Source organism: Chelonia mydas, chromosome 6, assembly GCF_015237465.2.
Source record: "Chelonia mydas isolate rCheMyd1 chromosome 6, rCheMyd1.pri.v2, whole genome shotgun sequence".
Classification (NCBI taxonomy): Eukaryota; Metazoa; Chordata; order Testudines; family Cheloniidae; genus Chelonia; species Chelonia mydas.
This window is the reverse complement of record NC_051246.2, coordinates 71,798,007-71,823,693: the sequence shown is the minus strand read 5'-3', so window position 1 is coordinate 71,823,693 and position 25,687 is coordinate 71,798,007. Positions and strand designations below refer to the sequence as shown.

General features: G+C 47.0%; 1 protein-coding gene across 3 annotated transcripts in view; it reads left to right on the top strand.

Annotated features, from left to right (window-relative positions):
- Positions 1 to 25,687, top strand: part of TYRO3 (TYRO3 protein tyrosine kinase) — a 53,156-nt gene that overhangs the window by 23,817 nt on the left and 3,652 nt on the right. For all 3 annotated transcript variants that reach the window (XM_007055773.4, XM_037900438.2, XM_043548072.1), the window contains exons 7-18: positions 3 to 180; positions 1,190 to 1,332; positions 3,132 to 3,276; positions 10,217 to 10,346; positions 10,557 to 10,657; positions 12,131 to 12,226; positions 14,679 to 14,759; positions 16,472 to 16,564; positions 17,396 to 17,517; positions 17,819 to 17,928; positions 19,338 to 19,497; positions 20,946 to 21,082. In XM_007055773.4, the coding sequence (XP_007055835.2) occupies positions 3 to 180; positions 1,190 to 1,332; positions 3,132 to 3,276; positions 10,217 to 10,346; positions 10,557 to 10,657; positions 12,131 to 12,226; positions 14,679 to 14,759; positions 16,472 to 16,564; positions 17,396 to 17,517; positions 17,819 to 17,928; positions 19,338 to 19,497; positions 20,946 to 21,082 (1,496 nt within the window). The remainder of the gene's footprint in view (positions 1 to 2; positions 181 to 1,189; positions 1,333 to 3,131; positions 3,277 to 10,216; positions 10,347 to 10,556; positions 10,658 to 12,130; positions 12,227 to 14,678; positions 14,760 to 16,471; positions 16,565 to 17,395; positions 17,518 to 17,818; positions 17,929 to 19,337; positions 19,498 to 20,945; positions 21,083 to 25,687) is intronic.

Below are 25,687 nucleotides of genomic sequence, written 5' to 3'. Positions count from 1 at the left end.
AGATTGCTGAGTCACCCGAAAATCATGAAGGCTCTACAGAAATTGTCCCTGTCCCTCCTTTTACCTGTGGTTTACCAGGATTAAAGCACTCCAGCAATTATAGTGTGCGGGTTCAGTGCACTAATGAGATGGGCACCTCCCCTTTCACAGACTGGGTTTATTTTCAGACCCTGGAGACAGGTAAGCAGATGTCAGACAGAGGTTGGAAAAGTTAAAAGAAGTGTTACTATATAACGAGTCTGTTCTGATCGGGGGGGGAAGCTTGGGACAAACCATTTATAAATTTCATTGAACTCCTCATGGAGTCAGAAAGACAAGGAACCTATAGGTCATCAGTTTGCGAATCCACTCTGAAGTCTCCTAAAGTTCTGCTCCAATTATTTGTCTTACTGTGTGTGATGCTATTGTCAAAAACTGATAGTAAACAGGATTTTTTTGGGAGGTGGTTCCATATTTATTCTCACCCACTAGTTTCCAGATCAGATTTGCAAGTTTATAAGTCAAATGTGAAAGCTACAAACCCCACTTAAGATCTTAAAATAAAATCAATAAACCGGGCCAAAGGTATGTCTGGTGACTCATCGCTGGTGTAACTTCATGGAGTCACACCAGGGATGAACTTGGCCCATTCATTCCGCTTCTTACATCATCCCCAGTAATAAAAATTCTGCAGTTGGAAAATGGCTGGCAACACTGATGGGCGAGACAGAATGGAAACTAACTCACCCCCTCTCCCCATAGCTGTATTAGCTGGGCAGGCCTAGCAGGCTTAACGGCTTTCTTGTGGAGCTCCCTTTGTGCTGGTGGATGATACGTTGAGAACCTGAAGCCAGTGTGCAGGCACAGGGCTAGTATTTGCACGTGCCTGTGCCCTGGTGGATTTCTGAGAGCCATGTGGCCCTTGAGAGTAGGGGGGCGGTAGAGATCTGCAGGGGATAGGGGGCTAGCCCCGTGCTTCTTCTGTAGGAGTGAGGAGGTGGGGGCAAACCCCAAACTGCCCAAGGGAAGAATTGAAAGCAAATGTAGGGAAAGGAACCTTGCAGAGATTTTTATTTTTCTCCCCGTACTCTCTCCTTTGGGTTTTCCCCTGAGAGCGGGTGATCTGAGCCTTTTGGTGACTCTCGCGCCTTGGGGGACAGGAGTTCTTGTTCTGCCGTGCAATTGACTGGGTACCGCCCTTTGTCTCCAGCTCCAGGCAGCACTCCACAAAACATCCACGTCATCCAGACAGACACTAGCCTGGTTCTGGAGTGGGAAGGAGTGGCTCCGGACATGCTGAAAGAAAATCTACTGGGATACAGGCTGGAGTGGAGTCAGGATAACGTCACGCAGGTAACGTATCCAGAAATCAACCCTGGGGAGGTTGACGGTGACTCCTTCAGGACAGAGTTATGGAAAGTTCAAATTGAGTCTTCTAGACCACACTGCCTCTCCTATGCGCTGTGTTGTCTTTGGACTGGATCCTCAGCTGGTGTAAATCAGCATTGCTCCCTTGGTTTCAGTGGAGCTACTCTGATTTACACCAGCTGAGAATTCTGCATTCTCCTGTTCATATCAATTAAATACCATCAGTAAATCTGTGAACATAGTCACTTGAAATTAGTGGGAGTTCTGGGTGTTCAAAATCTGCAACATCGGGGGCGGGGGGGTGGGTTTGTGTGTAAACCACACACAGTGGCTGCATTGCAAGGCAAGCAGTCCCTTGGATTGATCACTTATATGTAAGATTAACTGTGCTCAGCTATCACAGTGATTGATGGGTGCAGGGCGTTGGAGAATCAGGTCCTGAAGCATTTGAAAATGGAAAGTGGTGTATAAGTGCAAAGTGTTATTACAGTGTGCATATTTCCACATTTCCTTGGGCCCCCACTATGTCCACTTTGCACCCCAGAGCTTTTCTACCAGGACAGCTGGGGATTCGTATCACCCCCTACAAACCCCCCCTTTTCTCCCACCCCCCGACAGCATGTGTCAGTGCATGGCTGAATGCACTGTTCACTAGTGATCCCCAGCAGCATATCTACCTCTAGATGGCCAGAGTAAGTTAGCGCAGACCTGAGCTCTGATGCGCATTAAGGCCCAAACCAGTTCCCAGCTGCTCCCTGCATCAGAGACGGGTGAAGGAAAACCACCCCCCTTGCCCTCTTAAGGTCCTGCACCAAGCAGTTTGGCCAGTGTGTTGGATCTGGGCCTTCTGTCTCCTGTGGCTTGTTTGTTTTTCAAATGCCAGTGATACAGTAGTATTAACAACTGCAAATTATGTGAAAGGGGGTTAAAATCCTTTATTTCATTCAGTGATTAAGGGAGTTTAAAAGGGCACTGCCAAGGGTCTGGCCCCTAAGTTTGAACATCAATACTTACTTTTCCCTGATACCTGCTTTTGACATTTATGTGATCCTTTATGGTGGTTTCCCACTTCCATACAAATGCTTTGCCAGTGACCCTGTAATGATGAGCAAGCCTGCAATAACAGACGGGGGCGGGGAGGGAATTACACATGCACCAATTTCACACCAGTACAGGCCCACTGACTTTGGTGGAATTCCTTCTGAATTATATCGGTGGGAGAGGAAAATCAGGCCCATATTGGTAGCCAAAAAGTTTCAAGGCTCTATTGTGATGCATGTAAAAAGGATCTTAAAAATTATAGCAAATACCTTGGCCATGTGCTCTTCAGTGAAACTTGGCTACGACTGCTGGATGGTGATTGGAATTTGGCAACACGTTAAAACAAACAGAATTTATTTTTCTGATTAAACTGGCAGTGGCTTTGCAGCGTGTTACAGCAGCTTTATGTCTTTGAAGCAGGAGGAACTGTGTATTTGAAAAGGACAAAAGAATATATTTCTGTAGCTATTTTCAGCCAAAGACCTCAAAGCATTCATTAATTAAGCCTCACAATGTTCTTATGAGCTAGAAAGATATTAGTGTTAGCCATTTTAGAGATGGGGAAGCTAAAACACAGAGGAGATGAAGCCTAAGGTAACACAGCGAGTCAGTGACAGAAACAGGAGGCAAATCCAGAAGTCCTGACTCCAGGCCTTGCTCTAGCCTCTGGACAAAATGATCTATTTTAATAATAATAAAAAAGCACAGTTTCCCCCGATTCCTTTGTTCTTGTCTGCTTTCAGGGGGAAATGACAGTACAAGAGACTAAAGCCAATCTTACGGCATGGAATCCCCAGAAAGACCTTATAATCAGAGTGTGCGTGCTGAACTCAGCTGGCTGTGGACCCTGGAGTGACACCTTATTGGTTGCAGCCCAGGAGGTCGTAGGTGAGTAGCAGGATGATTTTAGTTTATTTTTGCTATGGCAATGCTCTCTCATAAGCTGGGAAACAGTGATTGCTGCTGGTCCCACTGTATCTTGCTGGCCTGGTGCCTTTCAGTGCACACAACTGACCAAGCAGCATGGCTACATACACAGTACATTTCATTGAACAAAACAGAATTTAAATACCCTTTAAAGTTCTGGCATGAGCAAAACAAGTCCCACCTGCTGCTGTCTTCTTTAGCTGATGCCGCAGCGGGTAGCACATGGAAGAGGGAGGGAGATATAATTCAAGAGATAAAGGCCAGGGCCTGATTCTTTTCTTGCTTAGGCAGTGTCCACACACATTTGCCTTGATTTAGTGAAACCAGTGCAGTCCCCCATGTGGAGTCTCTTCTCTTGGTTTAGTTTAAAGCAAAATCATTCAGGTTTAATCCAAGTCCCCACACAGCCTTTTGCACTGGCATAACTAAATCAGTTTAAAATCACACCTTATATTAAACTGGAGCAACCATGCATGTAGACACATCCTTATACAGGAGTAAATCTGGGGTTATTTCACTGGAGTCAGTGGGTCAGGTCTACAGCTAGTATACATCAGCATGTCAATGGAATGGAGCGATGCCAATTTATACCAGCTGAGGACATGGCACTGTGGAGTTACAATGGTGCAAGTGAGAGGAGGCTCGGGCACAGTGAGCCTGACATAGGAATGACCGTGCTGGGTCAGACCAACAGTCCATCTCGCCCAGTCTCCTGTCGTCCAACAGTTTCCAATGCCAGGTGCGTCAAAGGGAATGAACAAAACAGGGCAATTTCGAGAGATCCGTCACCTGTTGCCCAGTTCCAGGTTCTGGCAGCCAGAGGTGTAGGGACATTCAGAGTATGAGGTCGTGTCTCTGACCATATTAGCTAATAATAATTGATGGACCTGTCCTCTCCATTTCCTTTCATCATGTGTGATCCTCTACTCCTAGGCAAAGGCCCTCAATCTGAATGCAGGGGAGAATCTAGCTCAGTGAGTGCAAAAGGGCTGCAAAACCCTGAAGTTGTGATATGGAAGCACTTTTCCCCTGTGTTGCACTTGGCATAAATGATTTTGGACGTGCAGGGCAGTAGGCAATCAAGCCCTATCTCATCTTTGTGAATTTTTTTTTACCGCGTTTGCTTTGAATGTGGTAGTTTTTACTGACCCTTAGCCCTCATATGCTGTTTCAGTGTCACTTTTTATAGTTCATTTCCTGCATTAAAAATCAACTCTTGGATGGGTCTCATTTAAAAATATATAATGAATTGTGTTGCTCTGGCGTTCATGAAAGTGACAGACTAATAACATTGGGGCAAATCCTGAATTCCAGGAGAAATCCTACCTCTCCCATCCCTTGTTCCATACTGATTCGGATGACAGATGGACCTCCATGCTTGATGATATTATTATTATTATTATTTATTATTATTTGCAAATCAGAATTGGGGCCCCATTGATTTTCAATGAGATTTAGGCTCCTAAATGTCTTCACTTTTGAAAGTGGGACTTAGCCATCTAAATCACTTAGGCCTTGCAATGCTGACTGAGCAAAGCCCAAAAAATACCTTTCAATATCTGGGCCTTACAGTCTAAATAGACCAGACAGACAAAGGTCAGGAGGAAAGAATGTGGCATATATACAGGTGATCGGGATTTCTATTCTATTTTATATAAGTTCTTAGATTGCGCTCCTGACCATAGCATCTGAGCTCCTTCTAGTCATGCATTAAGTAACATGACTAACATCTGTCATGAGTTGTTTGCCCTCTCATTCTCTCCACTGGGGGAGAAATGTGTTCAGTGGAGCATCTTATCTTGGTAGGATTTGGGGGAGGGAGTGTTTTGTTTTTTAAATATCCATGTTGCAATGTATTTATAATAGAGAAGACAAGGTCAAAGAAATGCAACTTGCACTTAGTTCTTGGGGGAGTTCATTCCACAGCCCTGAGGTGGCCCCCAAGAAAGTTCTGTCTCCTACATAGAGGAGCTTTACCCTTGTTATTGAGAGTTCTATTGGGTCAGAGAAGTGAAATTGTCAACCACAGTCTTCATCCCAGAACTTCAGGTGGTCTTTCAGATATATGGGCCCAAACCATGGAGCTCCTTGAAAATAAGGATCAAGACCTTGAACTGGATTCGAAATTCTGTGGGAAGCCAGTATGGAGAATGGAGGACAGGTCTGATGTGCTTGCAGAAGCCTGTGTTGCTGAGGAGACGCGCTGCAACCTTCTGTGCTAGTTGGAGTTTCCTAAATGCTGAAGGCTTGTGCCCAAGTATATCAGATAGCTGTAGTTCAGCTGAGAGGTGATGAAGGTGTGAATAATTGAGGCCAGGTCATGGTTCACCAGGATGCGATAGAGTCTCCGAGCCAACTGGAGAAGACAGAAAGTGTTATGCACAGATGCTGCTATGTGAGAGCTTAGCATCTGTGAGGAATCCAAGATGACTCCTAAACTACAGACTAAACTGGCCAATTTTGTGTAGCCTCCACTGTGGATGCAAACTTTTCAAAGCACTTTCCTCTTCTGACCAGCATCACCTGTTTCTTGCTCAGGTTCTGCTTCAACCAGCTGTTCTTCATCCATGAGCTGATCTCGTCCAAGCACTGGTCCACTTTGGCAGTAGCAGTGTGGTTGTATGTGGTAAAGGATAGGTAGAGATGTGGTAAAGGATAGGTAGAGCTATGTGTCATCTGCATATTGCTGCCATTTGAGTCTGTATCATTTGAACGGTTCACCTAATGGCTGCATGCAGATGGTGAAAAGAAGCAGAGAAGAGAATTGATCATTGTGAGATTCCAAGGATTCCACAAGTGATGGAAGTGCAGTTTTCCATCACTACTCTTTGGGTATGTCCCTCCAGAAGGACTCAGACCAATTTGTACATTACTTTGGATCCCTGCCAACTCTCTCATGCAAGACAGCACAATCTTATTGTTGAAAGCATTGAATGCTGCAGAGAGATCCAGGAGAATGAGAATGGATATCTGCTTCTATCCACTGACAGGAGGAGATCATCCATTAGTGCCACTAAAGTGGTTTCAGTTCCATGTCCTCGCATGGATCCAGATTTTGCCAGGTCTGTGACATTAGCTCCAGATAGAGGAGCTTGTAGTTGGCTTTTGGACGAAGGATGAAAGCAGTGCTGCCAGGGATGATGGGTGGCACGTGTCCTGTTAGCACTGTGTTTATTTTTTCCATTTGGTTTGGGGTTTGTTTTGTTTTGTTTTAATGACATACCCTGGTGTGAGCTGGGGAACGGGTAAAGGAGGGGTTAATAAGGGCCTGGGTGTGGGAAAAGGAAGGGCAATACGTAGGGCAGAGACTCTCACTGTGGTGGAGGGGGGAGATGAAGAAAACAGCCAATCAGAAGGGAAGAAAAATGTCCAGCATCAGGACGTGAGGCGGTGGGGAGAGTCTTCCTGAAGCTTCAGAATTGCTGTTGCTGCTCCCAGCTCCTGCTGGGGAGAGGAGGCTCTTTGCTCCCAAGGGGCTAACTTCACTTGGGGTTTCTTTCTCCCCCAGCCCATGTGACTAAGATTTGAGGGAGAAGCATGAGCCCTGGCGCCCTGGGTGAGAGGGTGGACCGGGGGCAGGGGGGAGTGGTGGGGAGAGCCCAGCTAGGTTTTACCAACCACTACCCTCTCTGTTGCTGCTAATGATGCTTTTGATGATTAAGCCAGCCACATAGCCCTCTAAAGCCCCATGCTTGCGGTGAGATCAGCAATGGCGGTCATCTGTGCCACGCAGCGTTCATGACGGGATTGGCGCCTATGCCTTCAACGGAGGGCTTAGATGGGACTGAAGAGCTGGCTCCCTGCACAGGGTGAGCGTTACCTTCAGCCAGGCAGCGTTCCCTGCGTGTCTTTCCCAGGGCAGCCACAACGAGAAAATCACCTTCAAGAACTGGAAAATGTGACTGGAAAATCACTGAAACTGGCAGGGGCCTCTGGGGCAAGTGTTGTGCCTGAAGCTGCGTTTAGCTCATTCTCGTTAGCTGACTAGATTTCCAGGGGATGGTGTCCCTTTAAATCGGAATAAGATCACCATAAAAATTTGTTTTTGTCTCAAAAATTGCTTTTAAAAAAAAAAAAATCTCTAGACTGATGCTTGTTGTGGCCAAGAGTTGGCCCATGACCAAGGGCCCAAAAGCAGGGAAATAGGGTTATTTATAGAAATGCTGACAGGCCCTAAACTATAGAACTGCAGAACTAATGTCATTTTGTTCCAGGCCTGTGCCTGAGAGAAAAGAAAAGTGGCTGACTTTCCAAAAATAGCTAGCTGGCACTGGATACACTTTGCGGGGGTGCTCTGTGTGCAAAATGCCAAGAGTGGGTCATTAACATCTCCCTGGGCTGTGGTAGGGGTGGCTAAGCTTATAAAAACTTTAAATCATGTCATATTGCAGAGTGCCAGTTGGAGCTCTGCTTTCTACCCATAGGAATTTCTTACTCAGATACAAGCACCTGGCACAAATATTACAGAGACATGGGCAGAATGGTCTAATCGGTTTTCTATCTCTAATGTTTATGATCATGTACTCAGGGGGACCCTTAGGATGTACTCTTTGTACATCCTTGGGGTGAAAGAACTGCAAAGCTAATAAAAACCAGTGCTCTCATAACACCAGAATGCTCCTCGATGCTCATGTAAGCAAATATATAATTCTGCCTCATGCAGCACTGTCAGTAAGATACCTTCCACAGACAGAGACATGGGGTGGAGCGTGAGGAGCAGACACAATCTGTCCCAGCCAATGTTAGGGAGGAGGAGTCAGGGCAGCCAGCTTCAGCAGTGTTACTGAGCATGCTCAGTCCGTGTGCACATGCTCAGTACAAGCCAAGCAACAAATCTGGGGGGATGTGACACCTCTGGTGAAGAGGCAACTCTTGCTGTCTTTACTCGGGCTGCAATGCTTCCCTCTAGTTTAACAGGAAGAAGGGATGTAACTGGGAACATCTGGAGTGGGATCCTATAGCTCTATGACACGCGCTTCCCTTTCCTCCAACCTTATGGATAAATTGTGCAATTGACACTTCTTGGTTCAGGAGGGGTCAGAGCTAAGGGGATGGTCACTCTGCAGCACTGACCCCTTCTGTCGTGCACAGAGGTCAGACTGGGGTGGTACATGGTGATTCGCCATTCTAATATGTCTCTGCTGGTCCTAGAAGTTTCTTTAGAATTGAGTCGTCCCCCCCCCCCCCCCCCAAAAAAAAAAAAAAAGGAAGTTTCTAGCCTTTCTGGTTTTGAAGGAGACTTTCTGCATGTGACCCAAAGTGATATCTTCAAACAGACTGAAACAATAGCTTTGAGAGAGGTGTGAACTGCCCTCCTTTGACTCAATGTGGCGTTCTCATTAGGTTCCAGAATGGGCTAAAGGTGACTAAGAAGATGTGAGTGCTGATAAATGGACACCAAATCTCATTTACACCAGTGCAACTAAAGCTCTGATAGCTTTTACACAAGCATAGGGGTATTAGCCTCCATTTCCTGGATTTATTCCAGCTCAGGAGTTTACACTGTCTCCTTACATTTCTCCAACTTGTTACATTAATTATTCTTTGCTCCATAAAAAATTCCACACCAGGGTTATACAATTCAACCGATACAGAAGGCCCAGAAATGCCTTCACCAGACAAGGCTCCACCAGCTATAAGAATGCCGGACTCCCTTCCGCCGGCACCCATCAGAGCAGATAGAAACCATGGAGAGAGGTTCCTCCTGTTCTCAGCCCATTGGATTGCTACTTTTTCCAACCAGTGGTGACTGGAGTAGTCAGCAAGAATTCCATAGAATTCCACAGACCCCTCACAGATCATTCCCCTGAGCCTCCCTCTCCCAGAAACTCATAAAGCAACAGTCAGATGATGGAGTTTATCAAGCCAGTGCCAAGGCTGGAGAGATGCCCAGAGACCTGTTCCACATTCTTCTCCCATCCCCAAATAGTTGGGAAGCATTAAGGTTATCCTGGATTTGAAGAACTGGAATAAATTAGTAAAAATATCACAATTCCAGCTGAGACAGCAATGGGTATTTAGAGACCATATATCAGCACTCATATCTTGTTGCTGAAGTTGCTCCATACATTTCCTGATCAGGCAGGTTCTAAGGTTCTCCTGTGCCTAGGGACATTTGCAATATAGAGCCTATCCTTTGGCCTCACCCCTTCCCCAAGTATATTCACAAAGATATTTGTTCTGGAGGCAGCTCTCAATCAGAAAGGGGTTCATATCCATCCTTTTCTGGACAGCACACAGCAAAGAGCACTCTCAAAACAGAAGCTAGAACCAATGTTATGATTAGTTTCCTCCAAGAATGGACTCATAGTGGACTTTCAAAAAGTCATCTTACTCAGTTTCGCTTACAAAGAACATCAGAGTCACAATTAATGCCAAGCTCCTCTACTGTCTTTCAGAAGGCCACCAAGGCTGTGAGGTATGCTTGGCATCATGTATAGATAACTTGGCCTGTACAAGACTACTCACTTCAGAGAGAAAACAGAATGAAACCTGTACACGAGCCCACCCTTGTTAAGTAACCTCTTGTCTTAAGAATCCACCCCAATACACACTGAATGAAATTCTGATCTCATTTACAATAAGGTAATCTGGAACAACTCCATTTACTTAATTGCCACGGGTGTAAGTAAGAATAGAGTCCACCCACACGATACAGGTCTGCTCCACCTTTGCTAGAAGTTCATCTCAGTTAAGCAACCAGGTTTTAGATGATCAGTTGAGTAGTTGCTTAAGCCAAGTCTCAGTGTTGATAAGCTTCCCCAAGGCACACAAAGTACAGCAAGATTGTTCTATTAACTTGTAGGGGAAAAATATCTTGGTGAGGTGGATTAATTCAGCTTTTGTTTGTCAAGCATAGATGGTCTCCTACTTTCTAACCAGTGTCTTATCTTCCACCTAGATGGCCAGAGACAACCACCCTATGGGACATCCTGGGTCCCTGTGGCTTTGGGCATTCTCACTGCTCTGGTTACAGCTGTTGCCCTGGCACTCATTCTCCTTCGAAAAAGAAGAAAAGAAACTCGGTTTGGGTAAGATAGATTCTTTTCATAGTTATGGGTGCTGGAGATGGTGGTCTTCAGCTCCCTCTCACTGTTTTTTATAATGAAGACTTGTGGCAGATTGAACATTTCTGCTCCATGTTTGGAGCCATTGCATTGTCTGATAGATTTGGATGGAGATATCCCTATAGCAAGGAATGGCCTGTTCATTGTAATTTTGTGCTTCTGTTTGCCTCCTAGACATGTCTTTGGCACTGTGATCGGCAGGGGAGAGCCAGTGGTCCATTTCAGAGCAGCCAGGTCTTTCAACAGGGAAGGCCCAGAGCAGATTGAGGCAACATGTAGGTAAAATGGTCTGAGTGACTCTTTCCAACAAGTCCCATTCACATGTATGTCTTGGTCTCGCTCACCTTTCCCTAAAACTCACTCTTTAGGATGAAAAACTGGGATTAACGCGAATGAGGCTCCAGACGTAGTGTGAGCAGGTGCTGAGCATGTTTCCCTATACAGTTCTCATAGCTATTTAAATGCTAAACCTTTGTCTAATCTGGGAGACAAGCTCTGGGAAAAGGCTGTCAATAGGGATGGACTGTCTTGTGGACAAATGTCCACAAGAGTCTGGGTTGAGGCCACTGTGTTGTATTTGAAACAAAGTCTATAGAGGTGAAAGGCTAGTGTGTTAGCCTACTTAGTTACATAGCTTCTAGCATTTGATTTTACACTAAGAGAACATCTTCTGGCCGCTATCATTCCATATCACAGTGCAAAGCATAATGGGTCTGATTCACCACTCCATTGCACCAGTGTTCCACTGGTGTGACTCCATTGAATTCAATGTCAGTGGTGTAATGGAGTCCTAATAATAATAATAGAACAGTCCGTAGCATTAAAAATGTGGTACAAACATGAACTAATTAATCAGTATGTGGCAAGGAAGAAATATTAGGCTGCTGTTTACAGATGAGGAGCTGAGTCACAGTTAAGTGGTTTGTGCAAGAGTGAGATCCAGGATTAGAAATTCCATTTTCCAGTTCTGTGTTCCACGCTCTAGACTAGATTCTGCAAAGGGGTGATTCCTTGGAGTAGTGCTGCATTGCTGGACTGGGATGGTTGCAACACATTCCTTTGAGTCTGTTCCTCTGGGGTCAGAAATTGCTCTATTGCCCTAGTGCCCATCATGTATTGTATATTATCTTATCCATCCTCATCAGGCATAGGGAGACTTGTACTGTGTGTAATAACAGCTAAGGGCCAGATCCTCAACCATTGTAAACTGGTGCAGCTCCACAGACTCAGTGGAGATATGCTGATTTACACCAGCTGAGGTCCCAAACACCCTCTGGGAAACTAATGCAAGTCTGTAGCTCACGAAAGCTTATGCTCAAATAAATTGGTTAGTCTCTAAGGTGCCACAAGTACTCCTTTTCTTTTTGCGAATACAGACTAACACGGCTGCTACTCTGAAACCTGTCATAATGCAAGTCTGACTCCTCAGTGTTATTTACTGTACTCTTGTATCCCACTTGCTTTTGGGGTTACCAAGAGCAGTGTTCTCATAGGATTTCCATCACTGCCTCTTTGGCACTGAAAGAGCAATTTTCAAATGCCTGAAAGTTATTGGCTTCTTCTCTTGCATGAAGCTCAAGGATGTGGGAGGAGCTCTCCCTTTTCCCAGGTCACCAACATATAATGTGGGAGTAGGACTGAAGGGCTGGATTATGGGAGCGTGCTAGAGGGCTGGACTCACTGGATGTTCTCATAGAACCTTTTGTCATGCATCCCTCTTTTGATCCCTCCTCCTTTCATTTTTCCAGTGGACAGCATAGGGATCAGTGATGAGCTGAAGACCAAACTCAAGGATGTTCTAATCCAGGAGCAGCAGTTCACTCTGGGAAGGATGCTAGGCAAGGGTGAGTCTGTACCAAAACTTGAACAAGACCTAATATACTCTGATTAACTCCCCATCTATTTCAACCATCACCAAGTCAGGGGAAGCGGTTACAACCCATTTGTCCCTTGATCCTGCTGAACATGGTTAAATGTTGTAGTTTTAGATGGGCACTAACCATCTCCTGGGTTAAAACAATTCAAGGCTTTGGCTTGATTATGGGGATGTGATTAGGCCACATCAGCTGTTAAGTGTTTTTTAATCAGGTCATGAGACTAAGTTATAGCTATCGTACACATAAGGTTTTACACAGTACTCGTGGGCCACTGGTATGCAAACTTCCTGGGTGTTTTAAGCTAAGGCAGATTTGCTTAAATTTCAGCCATCCCTTCAACTTACAAATGTATACAATGCACCTAAATGGTATGGAAGGAGTTCTATAAAAATTGTATCCCAATAGGCTTTAGAAACTTAAATGAAATAAGGCAGCACAGAGACTATGAGGCACTTTACAAAAAAACAAAACAAAACCCAAGACCAAAAAAAATATATGGATCCAGATTGAAATGTTCTCTATCTGGGGCGATTTGGGTTTAAAGCATTATAGGGGTAAGTCTGCAGCTGGATCTGAATTTGACCAGAATTTGAGAGTGTTCAGCTCTAGCATTTGAGTTCAGGTTAATCACTAGAAAAATATAAGCATTTAATCAAAAGGCCAGCAATTAATCCAAAGGGAAACCGAAGTCAGGCGGCATAGGCAATGGAAAAGGGAGTTGGTTTTCGTTTTGACATAAACAACAGGTTTCTAAGATTAGCTTTAATGCAATTCCCTTCAATCTTGCTCCAGTGAGACTGTTCCCCCCCCCACACCCACCTCCCCAGCCTCCAAAAAATGTGCTTCTGAAAGTCAGTTTCATGGTAGGAGGATGATCTTCCTGCAGAAAAAAAGAGCTCAGATCTTGATGCTGCTAGGCAATAAAACTTGGGTGTGGAGGCAACATGTGCCTGCCCCTTGTGTCTGGATTTCATTGACAGGTACAGAGGATCATCCCACTGTTGACCCATCTGGCCAGATCCTCAGCTCACATTCTGGTGCTCCTGGGCTGCTTCCATGGTACAAATGAGCTGGAAAGTTGCCCTAACAAGGCACTTGGGCATTCCCTTAGTCTGAGAAAATCCCTAGATGGCATAGGCCTGGTGCCTCCAGTTCTGCACCATCTTCTCCAGGCCCCCAACCCCAATTCTCAGCACAGGGGTGTTGTGGGAGTAGGAGAAGGCATGGGTGCAGTGGGTGGAGTGCCTTGTGCTCTGGTGATCCCTGGCTGTGTAACAGCCTTTGGTTGCCCTTAGGGACAGCATAAAGGTGGCTTTCAACTGTCTTTTACCCCCCACCCCCTCCCACTTTGGGTCCTGTGACCTGATCTTTTGTGCATTGTGATTGTGGAATGACCACATATAGCATTGAGCATGGCACTGGAGAAAAGCTAGCAGAAAGAAGCTAACTTCTATCAGGTCCTTTAACTTGTGGCATAGATGCCAGAACCATCTTGCTCCACTTTCTCACTCTTGCTCTAGTGCTGCTTACTTGGCAGCATTCTGATCTGAAACAATATACCTCAAACCAAGTGCATTCGTCTACAAGATAAGCGGTTATGAAATCGTGTGGATTTAGCAGCTGGAACTAATCCCATCAGACAAATCAAAGCTACACTGAAACTAATGCAAACTGATACAGTATATTTGTTTTAAATCTGTGTTATGGTTTAAAACCACTTCAGGCCAAAACAACTTTAACATGGTGTAGCCAGCCATGCTTTGTCTACACCGGGGCCTTGTTTTCACTGGAGAAATTTACTGGGGCAAACACCCCCTCAATCGATTGACGTGTGCTTCCTGTCCACACACAAGTGCTTGAATAGAGTGTCAGGCCAGCTATAGTCAGTGGATGTTAATCCCTGAATTTGCAGAGATAAGGCCCAATTGTGTCGTGGCTGATTGATGAATCCCACTGGCACCGTCATTTGGCTGTCATCTCTGACAGCTGTCACCTTGGAGAGCTTCCTCAGATGAAAACTTCCTTAGTTCTCCAGCTGAGAGACCCCAGCCAAGCCTGATTCAGCCATGCCCCTCGCAATATCCCCTTTCCAGACATACTCCTCAGCTGTGATCCATGACCCTCCCTCCAGCTCTGCACGTCCTCAGTCAGCAAAGGATTGCCAGTTGAAACTGTCCCCTACCTAGCATACCTCCATCACAGTATTTCCTTTCCCTTGGTCATGCTGCCCCGGCCTCCCATGCACACATGTGCTCATGGGCTGCTGAATGGGGCTGCTGTAGGAGAAATGGAGCTGGTAGCCATACTCCTTATAGCTCTTCAGCTCCCAGCTTCTGCCTCCGTGATCCCTGGAGTAAACGTGATGTGAATCATCTGTGCTAGCGCTGTCTCCTTACTGCGTGCTCTGGTTATTCCACAGGCGAGTTTGGGTCGGTTAGAGAGGGGCTACTGAAGCTGGAGGATGGCTCTTTCCAGAAGGTTGCAGTAAAGATGTTGAAAGGTGGGTGAAAGCGGGGCTACTTGAAACACTTAAAATAAAATCACTTGGAAAGATTACATTTAGGCTTGGAAGGATTCGATTTTGCTCAGTAAATGTCTATCAACATTGATTTCACCGTACATGCTCCCGCTGAGCCACCTCACTTGTTTGCTGATCCCTTTTCTTTCCCCTTCATCTCTGTCCATTTCTTCTTTAAAAAAATATACACTCTTCAGGGCAGGGACGATGCCTCCTTATGGTTTATACAGCACCTAGCACATCCTGGGCACCACGAGAAGCAAATAGTAAATATTATTACTACTAAGTTCAGAGAATGCCACTCAATTCCTTGATTCTGCACCATGCTAAGTCCTATGGCATGAACAATTCCGTCAAGTCTACTTGGCCCTACACAGGTAGCAATGAAGGGCCAAATCCATCCAAATATACCCTGAAGTAAATGGATGAAAGTCTCTGGGCCAAATTCAGTGGTGAAGTAAATAGTAACGTAAATTATGTGTTGGGTGTAAGTGACAATATAGCAGAACGCCCATTGATTTGGCATTCAGTGGATGTACAAAACAAGCCCAATTTCCATGTTGACTGGGAAGTGGGGTTGTAGCTGGAAAAGCAACTACCAGATAAAGCAGATAAAATAAAGCAGGACATTTTCTCACATACACACACTCACACACTAACCTGCGCCATTCCATCCCTGTCACTCCTGGAGCCAAAGTCAGATGTGGTGTAAATGGGTGCAGCTGCCATTGGCTGAAACAGAAGTTATGCTTGCTTATGCTTGGAGCTGAGTTTGGTCCCCACTGAGTACAAGACTGTAAACTACACTCACTTTTCATTTATTTAATACCAGATTAGTGCAAGTTACACTGTTTTGCCATTTACAAGCATTTTTCTGACCAGCTTGTAAACCTCTGGCTCTGAATCTGATCTCCCAGCAGGTCTTAAGAACTCCCACCAAATTCAGCAGTGACATAAAGGAAGGGGAAATGACATGCTGCACTGAACCCTTAGCTCACTTCATAATCTGGAATAACAGCAGAAAAATCTAGGAAGCTGCTCCAGATTTATACTGTTGTTATCAGATCAGAAACTGGTCAATAAGTAACTTTCACGCCCTTTAATGTCACTGCTGAATTTGGTCCAAGATCTCCAAGGCTGCTGGTGCCAAAGAAATCATCACTCCTGCAAATTAAAAGAAGCAATACTGCTAAGAGATATAAAAGCATTGATCTTTTGTGCCACCAAGGTCATGTATTAAATGGTCTTCCCCATTTTGGACTGGGATTCCAGACTATCTAGTTGGTTGGCAACATCTTTAATCTCTTCTGCCAGGCTATCACCTCCCCCCACACATTATAATTCAGTTCCTTTTAGCTAATTAATTCCCATGTCTTTAAGCCCCACTCATGATTTCTGTGACTTCCAATGAAAGCTGTTGCTGAGAAAAGAGCTGCTAATCGACAGGTTTTTGCTCTGCCAAGAATGAAGTCACCAGATGTCCCTGATGTATGCTTGAGGCTCTCTCCCTGTTCCAACTTCTGTTCTCCCCCTACGTCCCAGGAGAATGTGGCAGGCTAGGCTTTGTTGTGAAATGTTATCTAATTGTGCGTCTGAGACAATGTGTTATGCCTCACAAAGCAAGCTTCTGATAATCATGTCTCTTAATGCTCCTCTGAGTCACTGAGGAAAAATCTCGTGCTTCTGTCTTTCAGCGGATATCTTCACCTCAAGCGACATTGAAGAATTCCTGCGAGAGGCTGCCTGCATGAAGGAGTTTGACCACCCACACGTTACTAAATTGATCGGTGAGCCAGAAGCAGAGTTCTATGGCACAGTGTAGTTCCTCCTGCCTTGTCAGATCCCAAACTGCTTCATAAACTATACACATAAATGAATGCAGACTGTGCAACAGCACTGAGATGCAGCCACCTTCTGGAGTGGTGGGCAGCCGTGTTCAACTGGCCCTCCCCATTGTGTGGGATGTGGGTGTTGCTCCTTTCCAGGCCTACCGGGAGTTGAAGTGTATGTAATTATAGATGTGTGTGCATGCATACATATATTTTTAATGCAGCTGTAATTGATTTCTCTTAAACCATTTCTCCGTTCTTCCTTGGCTTTTGGAAATGCATTCGGCAACGTTAGCCACAGATGGCCTGGCTGAGAAATGGCTGGTGAAAGGGATATGTTGGAGGGGTCAGTGGAAAAAATAGGGGAAAAAATAAACCTTTGTTATCCATCAGATTAGAAACTCCTAAACAGTGAGAAAGAAGACAGCAGGACATTTCCTGCCTTGCTCTAAGGCATTGTGGGGCAATGCAAGCAAAACTCCGAGTGCTCTGTGGTGCAGGTCACCACCCCCTTTGGGGGGATCCTAGGAACTATAGGGCCCAGGCCTGAAGGAGCTGAGTGCCTCCTGAGTTGTGTTGAGCACCTGCAATTCCCCCTGAGGTAGGTGTCTCTGCACCTCATAGGGTCAGGCCCTGAGAGGGAGGGTGGCACATGGAATTTAACCCTCCAGAAATGTGAGTGACCCTGTTGCCCCCAGACTGTTAAGAAGAGGGAGAGGCAAGTGTAATGCCCTGCTCAGGATGGATCTGTTTGCAAACTGCTCTTTGCTGTGTGCTCTCTCACCCCAGGGGTCAGTTTGCGGAGTCGCCCTAAGGGTCGGCTCCCAATTCCTATGGTCATCCTACCCTTTATGAAGCACGGAGACCTCCATGCTTTTCTGCTTATGTCCCGGATTGGAGAAAACCCCTTTGTAAGTCTTTCTCTTTGTACAATTCCTCTCGGGGAGGGGGAGGGGGAGTGCTGGGAAGATCACATTCACACTGGTGCAGGTTTTTATCTCTCAAAGGTACTTGCAAGGGGCTAGAAGGTTTTGATCTCACTGGAGACTCCAGGCTCACAAGGTTCTGAAATGACTTTACTTTGTCGTGCTTGCATTGAGGACAAGCTGCCTCTCCACCCTCCCCAGTGCGGACCAGGGGGTAAATGCCTCAGTTTGGCCCTGAGTGACTGGAATGTTCAAGGGACCAATCTAGAACTGTGCTTTCTTGCAGAATTTACCTCTTCAGACACTACTCAAGTTCATGATTGATATTGCCAGTGGGATGGAATACCTGAGCTCAAAAAACTTCATACACAGGGACCTTGCTACTCGAAACTGCATGTAAGTAGGCCAGGCGCTTTCATACCAAACAAAGGCTAGGGAGGGAAGGAGGCAAAGCCTTCATAAGAGAGAGAGATAAGAGAGAAAGGGGTGAGAAGCCCCATGAAGTCACAGGAGGGGGCGGTAGCCTGCCTTTTCCTGAAGGGTTAGCAGGATACAGTCCTTCCTTCCAAGAAAGTGGCAACAGATATGGGGAAGCTAAGACCTATTAGCTGTGTAGGGATTCATAGATTCCAAGGCCAGCGGGGACCGTTGTGATCATCTAGTCTGACCTCTTGCGTAACACAGGCCAGAGAACTTCCCTAAAAGTGGAGCTTTTGGAAAAACATCCAATCTTGATTTACAAATGGAAACTCTACCAAAACCCTTGGTAAATTATTGCAATGATTAATCACTCTCACAATTATTTCCCATCGGAGGAGTGGCATATCTTCACAGGTGACTCCTAGGGATCAGTTTGGGTGCTTCACTGAATCTTATCTCCAGCACTCCTGTCATTGGGTTCTGTGTGTATTTTGCAGGGTGGATGTTTGGTGGGGCGCAGGTTATGTTTTTGCAGCATTGTGTCATTCTGATGAGACATCATCAGGTATTGTTGCAAGGTCACGATACAACATACAGAGCAGAGAGTGGATTTGGGCTGTGATAAGAGAAAGGAGCTTTTAGAACTGCCAGAAAACTGTGTCAGCTCTGAGGGCTTGATAATGAAGATGTTAAAACTTATCTAGGATTACCCAGGGTGCACATGGAACCCTCTGGTGACACGTGGACCTTGGCCCACCGCGTGGATTTTCTCTTAAAATAATTAAATTGTTGACAACTGTGCATGATGCAGCATTGCGGCTTCTCTCTCCCAACCACCTGCCTGCTGTGAGGAAAGAGAGGGCTTAGAGGGCTTTGTTTCTCATCCCTCCTCCTCCCCTGTCTACTTGGGATGGAGCAAGGGAAGGAACCAAACTCTTCTTTAATTAGTTGGACTGGTGTACATCTAAATAAAACCACTTCCAACCCACTAGGCACCTGTCTGCATCTCAAATAGCTTTGCAAATTTGGCCCAGGCAGCGGAAGTTTAAGTGCACCATTTTGCACAAACACTGTGGGTAGGGGAGGCGATTCTCTCTGGATCCCTTTTGGTGGAAGTCACTCTGCTCCTGCACTTCCAGGGTCATAGTGACTCCCCTGTTAGTCCCTAGGAACTGTACTGAGACCTCCAACCTATTTCACATCCCCACCTAACGGGGATGACTTGGGGACACTACCAACCCTGGGCCCCGTTTGATTTGGTGAGCTAAGGCTGAAAGGCTCTCTACCTTATTACCACTGCCCTGAGCTGGCCAGTTTTGGACATATTTCTAGCTACCTGAATGTAGCCCGTAGTTGCCTTCTTACGCTTTCACATTTTCCCTTAGGTTGGATGAGAATATGAACGTGTGTGTTGCAGACTTTGGGCTTTCTAAGAAAATCTACAGTGGAGACTATTACCGTCAGGGCTGCGCCTCCAAGCTGCCAGTGAAGTGGCTTGCTCTAGAAAGCCTTGCAGACAATCTTTACACAACACACAGTGATGTGGTAAGTTTTGCTCTGGTGTTTGGAGCCAGGTCCAACTCCCCTAGAAGCCAGTGGAGATTTTTCCGTTGACTTCACCAGACAGCGAATCAGGCCCTTGGTGACGGAAGAGGACCACGTGAATGGCTGATGCCTTGTGTGAAGGGATGGGCGCACCTCTGTCTCCTGGCTTGGATCATGATGTCAGAACTGGGGAATCTGGGAAATGTTTTGAAACTGAAAAGAGCAGTTTGTGGTACAAATGTGACAGTGATGACTCCCTCTCACCTGACCCTCTTCTTCTTTTATCCTTCGTCATTTCTCATCCCTGGCCTCCTTCCCTCACCTCTCTGCCTCTCTTGTTCCCCCAGCCCATCCTTTCTATTCCTCCAGTTTCATCTTTCCTTTCTCACCCTTGTTCTTCTCCCTTTTTCTCTGCCATCGTTCTTACACGCACACACTGGAGTAGCTCTGGCAATGCTATTTCATCCAGCAGAGGGCTATGTTGAGGATGACATCACACATCCCTGCCATATTGTTATGTGGATTAAAAGGCCACTCACTCCTTAGATACTCCTCCTTATTACATTTCACTAAGGAAGTGAGCACAAGCACATGCACCTGGAGCGCCTCTTCCTTTCCTCTACGTCTGCCTTTTGGTTCCCTCCTCTCTCCCTTGCTGCCTTCTGATCTGGCTTCCCATTGGCTCCTTCCTTTGCCTGTGGACCTGCACTGCCAATTACCAGTTGTTGACGCTGCCTCTGAAGAGGCAGCTGGTGATACCATACAGCAGCGGTTCTCAAACTGTGGGTCAGGACCCCAAAGTGGGTCATGACCCCATTTTAATGGGGTCACCAGGGCTGGCATTAGACTTGCTGGGGCCTGGGACCAAAGCTAGAGGGCTTCAGCCCTGGGTGGTGGGGCTCAGGTTACAAGCCCCTTGCCTGGGCCTGAAGCCCTTTGGCTGTGGCCCCCTCTCTGAGTGGTGGTGCTTGAGCAGGCTCAGGTTTGGGTCCCCCGCTCCTGGGGTTGTGTAGTAATTTTTGTTGTCAGAAGGGGGTCGCAGAGCAGTTAAGTATGAGAATCCCTGCCATACGGCCTGGCTGCAATATTGCATGAGGTACTGTCTTCGACCTTCATGCTGAGTGATCCCAACAAGTGACTGATGACACAACTGCATGTATCGCTGATTATGAGAAACAGTCCTCTTTGCACACAGCAAATCCTGCTGGTTAGACTTCCCCTGGCATTTTCCAAAGATACATGTCAGAACATACTAAGTCAAAAGTGGCTCATTCCCTGCACTGCCCTAGGCATCGTGGCCAAACTGTGCACATCCTCCAGTAGTCCAAAATCTGGCGCAGCGCAATCAGCTAATTAGCTCACAGCAACCAGTTGGAAAAAATAATGCCCGCTGCCCTGGCAAACAGGGCACCTGTGATTTTCCAGCTCTGTTTGCTGTTCTGTTTCAGTGGGCATTTGGTGTGACGATGTGGGAGATTGTGACCCGAGGACAAACCCCTTACGCAGGCATTGAAAATGCAGAAATCTACAACTACCTCATCAGGGGCAACAGGTTGAAGCAGCCCCCAGAGTGCCTGGAAGACATGTGAGTAACTTGTCCCTTGGTTTGTTTTGACCCCCATGGAGAATCCTCTCTTAATGGAGACAGAGAGAGACAGAGACAGCTGGCATGGCTTCTGTTCACCGTCTATTTCTTTTCAATATTTGAAGACACCTGCTAGAGACAGTCACTGGGGTTGCTACAAACTATAAAAACAAGGGGCCAGTTTCTCTGCTGGCGTCACTCCACCGAAGTCAGGGTAGTTACACAGACAGCTAACTAGGCCTGAGACTTTGCCCCCCTTGCTAAACTATACCCGCGTTCCTTGAAACTCACTGCTCCTCACCTCCTCCAGGCCAAAGCCTAAGCAAAGAGATGGACCTTGTGCCATGCCCTGAAGGTCAGAAGATTAATAATCTGGCAGAACTATGGGGGAAGCATATCTCAGAGCAGAGGACTCTCTATTGCATTTTTCCCTTCAAAGCTAGACACTGTCATCGAAAGCATCTCTGCTGACCTCAACTGCAGTTGGCAGAATATATAGGCAGACTGAGGGGCCTCTCAGGTCGCCAGAACCTGAGCCATGTAAGGCTTTATAGATCAGTGTCCACATCTTACACTGCGGCTGGAAATGGCAAGGAAGCCAAGCCAGTGTTTGGAATATTGGTGTAATATATCCTCAGACCCTGCAGCTAATGCCACTAGGCAGCCACATTCTGCACCAGCTGTAGCTTCCAAATGATCATCTCCACACTGCATTGCTGGGTGATGAAGTGTTCCCTCTTTGTAAAATTACATGGAATGTGTGTATCCAGATCTTTCACTTTATAGATGCTGGCATAAGCCCCGCCAGTGCTGGAACAGACTTCTGCCTAGATTGAGCTATCAAGCTGGAGTGAATCCCTTGAGGCTGAAGCAGTCTTTATAGTTCCTTAGCTCCACCCCTAATACATGCTGATCAATCAGTGCCCTCTACCTGACTCAAAAAGGAGTCTCAAAGCTGGTAGCAAATACTGCCATTTTTCTCAGCTCCAAGAGTATTATTCCAGTGCATTTCCTAAGGTAAAAGCCTTTTCATTCTGGACAAAGGCATCTGAGAAAAGGAAATGAGAAGCCATCCATATTGAGCACTCCCAGCCATTGGATTCTACTTTCCCATTTTTCCTTGAGCATCTTAGTACAAATAATATATTCTCCATTTAACCCTTTCACTAGCCGCCCTATAAGGTCTCCATGTCCTCTGTGGCAGACCACTCCATCACACAGCCCAGCACAGGGGACACTTCTGAAAATGTTGGCTTTCCCCTCTCTGTCTCACTTTCCCCATCTGTAAAGTGGCGCTTATAGAATGATCTGGAGGAATCCCTATTTCACGGAGTTGCCTGTCCCCCATGTTGGCTGTTCCACATAAGGGAATGATCTGGGCTCTTGTTAGTAAGTCATTCACCTTAGTCTTCATGGCAGATCACTTTTTGACTGTTTCCTAGCATTTGTATACCTTTTTGTCAACCCATTGTTTGACTCTGGCAATGAAGCCAAAATATACAGTGAATGTGGCGCTGCAGAGTAGCGAGCAAGTCAGAGTAACCAGGCTTTGGTCAATTCTTATGTATGGCTTGTTTGTGTAGTATGTGGCCCTGCTTCTGATTGGTGTAAATCAGGAGTAATGCCATGGGAGCCAACTGCTCCACTGCAAAATTAGTAACAGGCTCAATAAAGTGCTGTTTAGCTACAGTGAGAAGAGTAAAAAATGCCATCATGCAATTCTGTATTCTTTGTTTCTCAGTAAGCCTCATATCAGATTGCTCAATTTACAAGTTTACAGGTCTATTTGTTTTGGGGTGCTTTTCACTGCCAGAACTGTAAGATTTCGCTCTCCCGGAAGAATCAGCAACAATAAAGATTCTGGAATAGGAATTTAGTTGCCAGCTTGGTGGGTGATGCACAAAGAAGAATACAAGAGATCTGGCTTTTTTCTAGCTAAATGAGTTCTGCTGTGCTGGTGACACTAAGAACTTGTTTTGTTCCCAGGCTGAGCAGAGCTGAGTTACGTATAAAACACATAGGACCTGATTCTTCCCTCCTTACCTGAGTAAAACTCGCACCGAGGTCAGGGAGAGTTTGGCCTGATTGAGAACTGTGGGTTCTGATCCACATGAAGCAGATATGTGACACAGATCCCACTTTTCAGACTATACCGTCACCCTGGCCACCCCACCGGATCTAACCATTGGAGTATCTGGGGTAAGCTAAAGGCGCCTTCCCCAGTAAAATCCCCACAAGAAGGAGCAATATCACTGTTGCCTGCCCTCTGGAGGGTGAATCCTGCCTGGCACAAAAGGGCCAGCCTAGCTCTGGGAGGTTTGATGTATGCCTGTCTGCACTAATTTCTGTGAGTTTGGCCCTCGTTCTCTTGTGCTGCATTGTAAGAGAGAAGAGCTCCTTCCTGGCCGTCTCCCTTTGTCGGTTTTGCAGTTGGTCCCGTGCTTAATTTGTGCCAGGGCTGAGCCCCCAGCCCCTCTAGGCTTGGCAGTTCATAGCCCCGGCACCTCTGGGCTTGCTGTGACGGTTATGAAAGTACAAAAATTGTTTGAGCCCCAGCACCATTTTCATTACAAATTAAGTACTGAGGTCTCACTGGAGAGCTCTGTCTCTGATCACTGCAGCAGATGTTTCCCAGGCATGTCTTGCGCTAAGTGAGAAGATGCTCTCTGGAGAGTAGGGAAGCATGTGTGTGCCATCTCTTCAGCATGTACCAGTTGTAGTAAGTTATTTGCCAGCCCTGAGGTGGATGGTCAGTGTTGGGATCTATTTGATCGCCTGGTCAGTTTGACTAGGACCAGGTTTTTCTAAAAGTTCACAAGCTCAGGATAGTAGGTCACGGTTTTCTTTAAATAAAGAGGAGCAACCATGTGATCCCCGTCCTCCAACTCTGTTGGCTCCCAATCCGTTTCAGGACCCAGTTCAAAAGCCATCCTTGTATTTAAGAACCTCCATGGACTTTCTTTATCCCATTTAATGGATCTCATCTTCCCTCCTCACTTTCTCTGCTCTTCTAACATGACCTAGCACTCCTGGTGCAACATCTACAGTGCCTGCATGGAGGCGTGACTGGATGGAGGGGGACAGAGTGGGGATTGGGGGGTTGTCAGCCGGTGAAGTGTAAGAGGTTCTCCTGCTGAGCCACAGTCAGGAGCAGAGCTAATAGCTCCACTCCTGACTCTGACCTTCATCCACTCTGGCACTCCTACAACTTTGCCTGTAATGACGGAAGCTCAATTGCTACTTGACCTCAGCAAAAGCAGTCTATGTAGCATGACTGGTACCATGGCTGATAAATGACTGATAGAGTTGTGCCTGTGGAGGTGGAGTGTGTCACAGCCAGTCTAGGGGGAACACACAGTAATCTTGGTAAATTTTTCCAGAGCAGACAAGGCCATTTTAAGTTCAGTTATTCGAGCAATGGAGACTTTGTCTGTTTCTTTTCAGCCCTCTGAACCAGAATAATAGTGCCCATGGTACATGAGGATGGTGCCCTTTACCAGTCAAGTTGTCATTCTGTCATAGTAATAGTAATAGCATGGGTGGCGGGTGAATCCCGGGCTTGGGGAGGCTAGACCCCAGCCCGGACCACACCTTCTTCCTGAGGCCCCACCCACCCTGCCAGAGCCCAGAGTCCCCCCACCTCCCAGTGCAGCAGCCAGCCGCACCCCCCGGCTGCCCGAGCGCCCCAAGCCCCAGAATGCCGGGCGGGTGAGCAGGCGGCACAGCCCTGCCACCAAAGCCCCGGAACGCCGGGCGGATGAGCAGGCGGCACAGCCCCCCCACCAAAGCCCCAGAACACCGGGCGGGTGAGCGGGCGGCGCAGCCCCCCCCCCCCCCCCCAAAGCCCCGGAACGCCGGGCGGGTGAGCGGGCGGTGCAGCCCCCCCCCCCCCCCCCCCAAAGCTCCGGAACGCCGGGCGGGTGAGTGGGCGGCGCAGCCCCCCCACCAAAGCCCCGGAACGCCGGGCGGGTGAGCGGGCGGCACAGCCCCAGCCCTGGAGCACCAAGCAGGTGAGTGGGCGGCACGGCCTCCCTCCCCAACCCCGGAGTGCAGGCCGGCTCCCATTAGCCCCCCAACCTGGGGTCCCATCTACCGGGGGGGTGGGGGGGAAGGGCCCGCCCGCAACACAGCCAAGGAAGCAGGAAGGGGCCTGGGGGTGAAGCGTGGGCAGTGCCATGCAAGGCGGTTTGGGGAGGCACAGCCTCCCCCGCCTTTGATACCCGCTGCCCATGAATAGTGGATGGGTTCCATTATGCCCGAGGAACTCAGATAACAAAGTTTAGCTAGAACCTTTTAGAACTCTGACCAGAAATTTTTGCTCCTAAAGATCTGGCTGCTGGTTTGTTTTTTTATTTTTCCTCCTCACGGTTTTATCGATCATTTGATTAGAATCTGGAACAATAAAATCTCTGATCCACCGTTGAGAGTAAAATACACATACTATTGAACAAAGAGCAGGGGTCTGCGGCCCCCTGGGGGTCCGCGAGCCCTTTCAGGAGGACTGCGGGGCCCCACGGCTGAAACCCGGTGCCCTGAGCCCCTGTGCTGAAGCCCCCTCCCCCCGGGCAAAGCTGGGAGCAGCTCCTGAGTGAGTCAGGGGCTGGA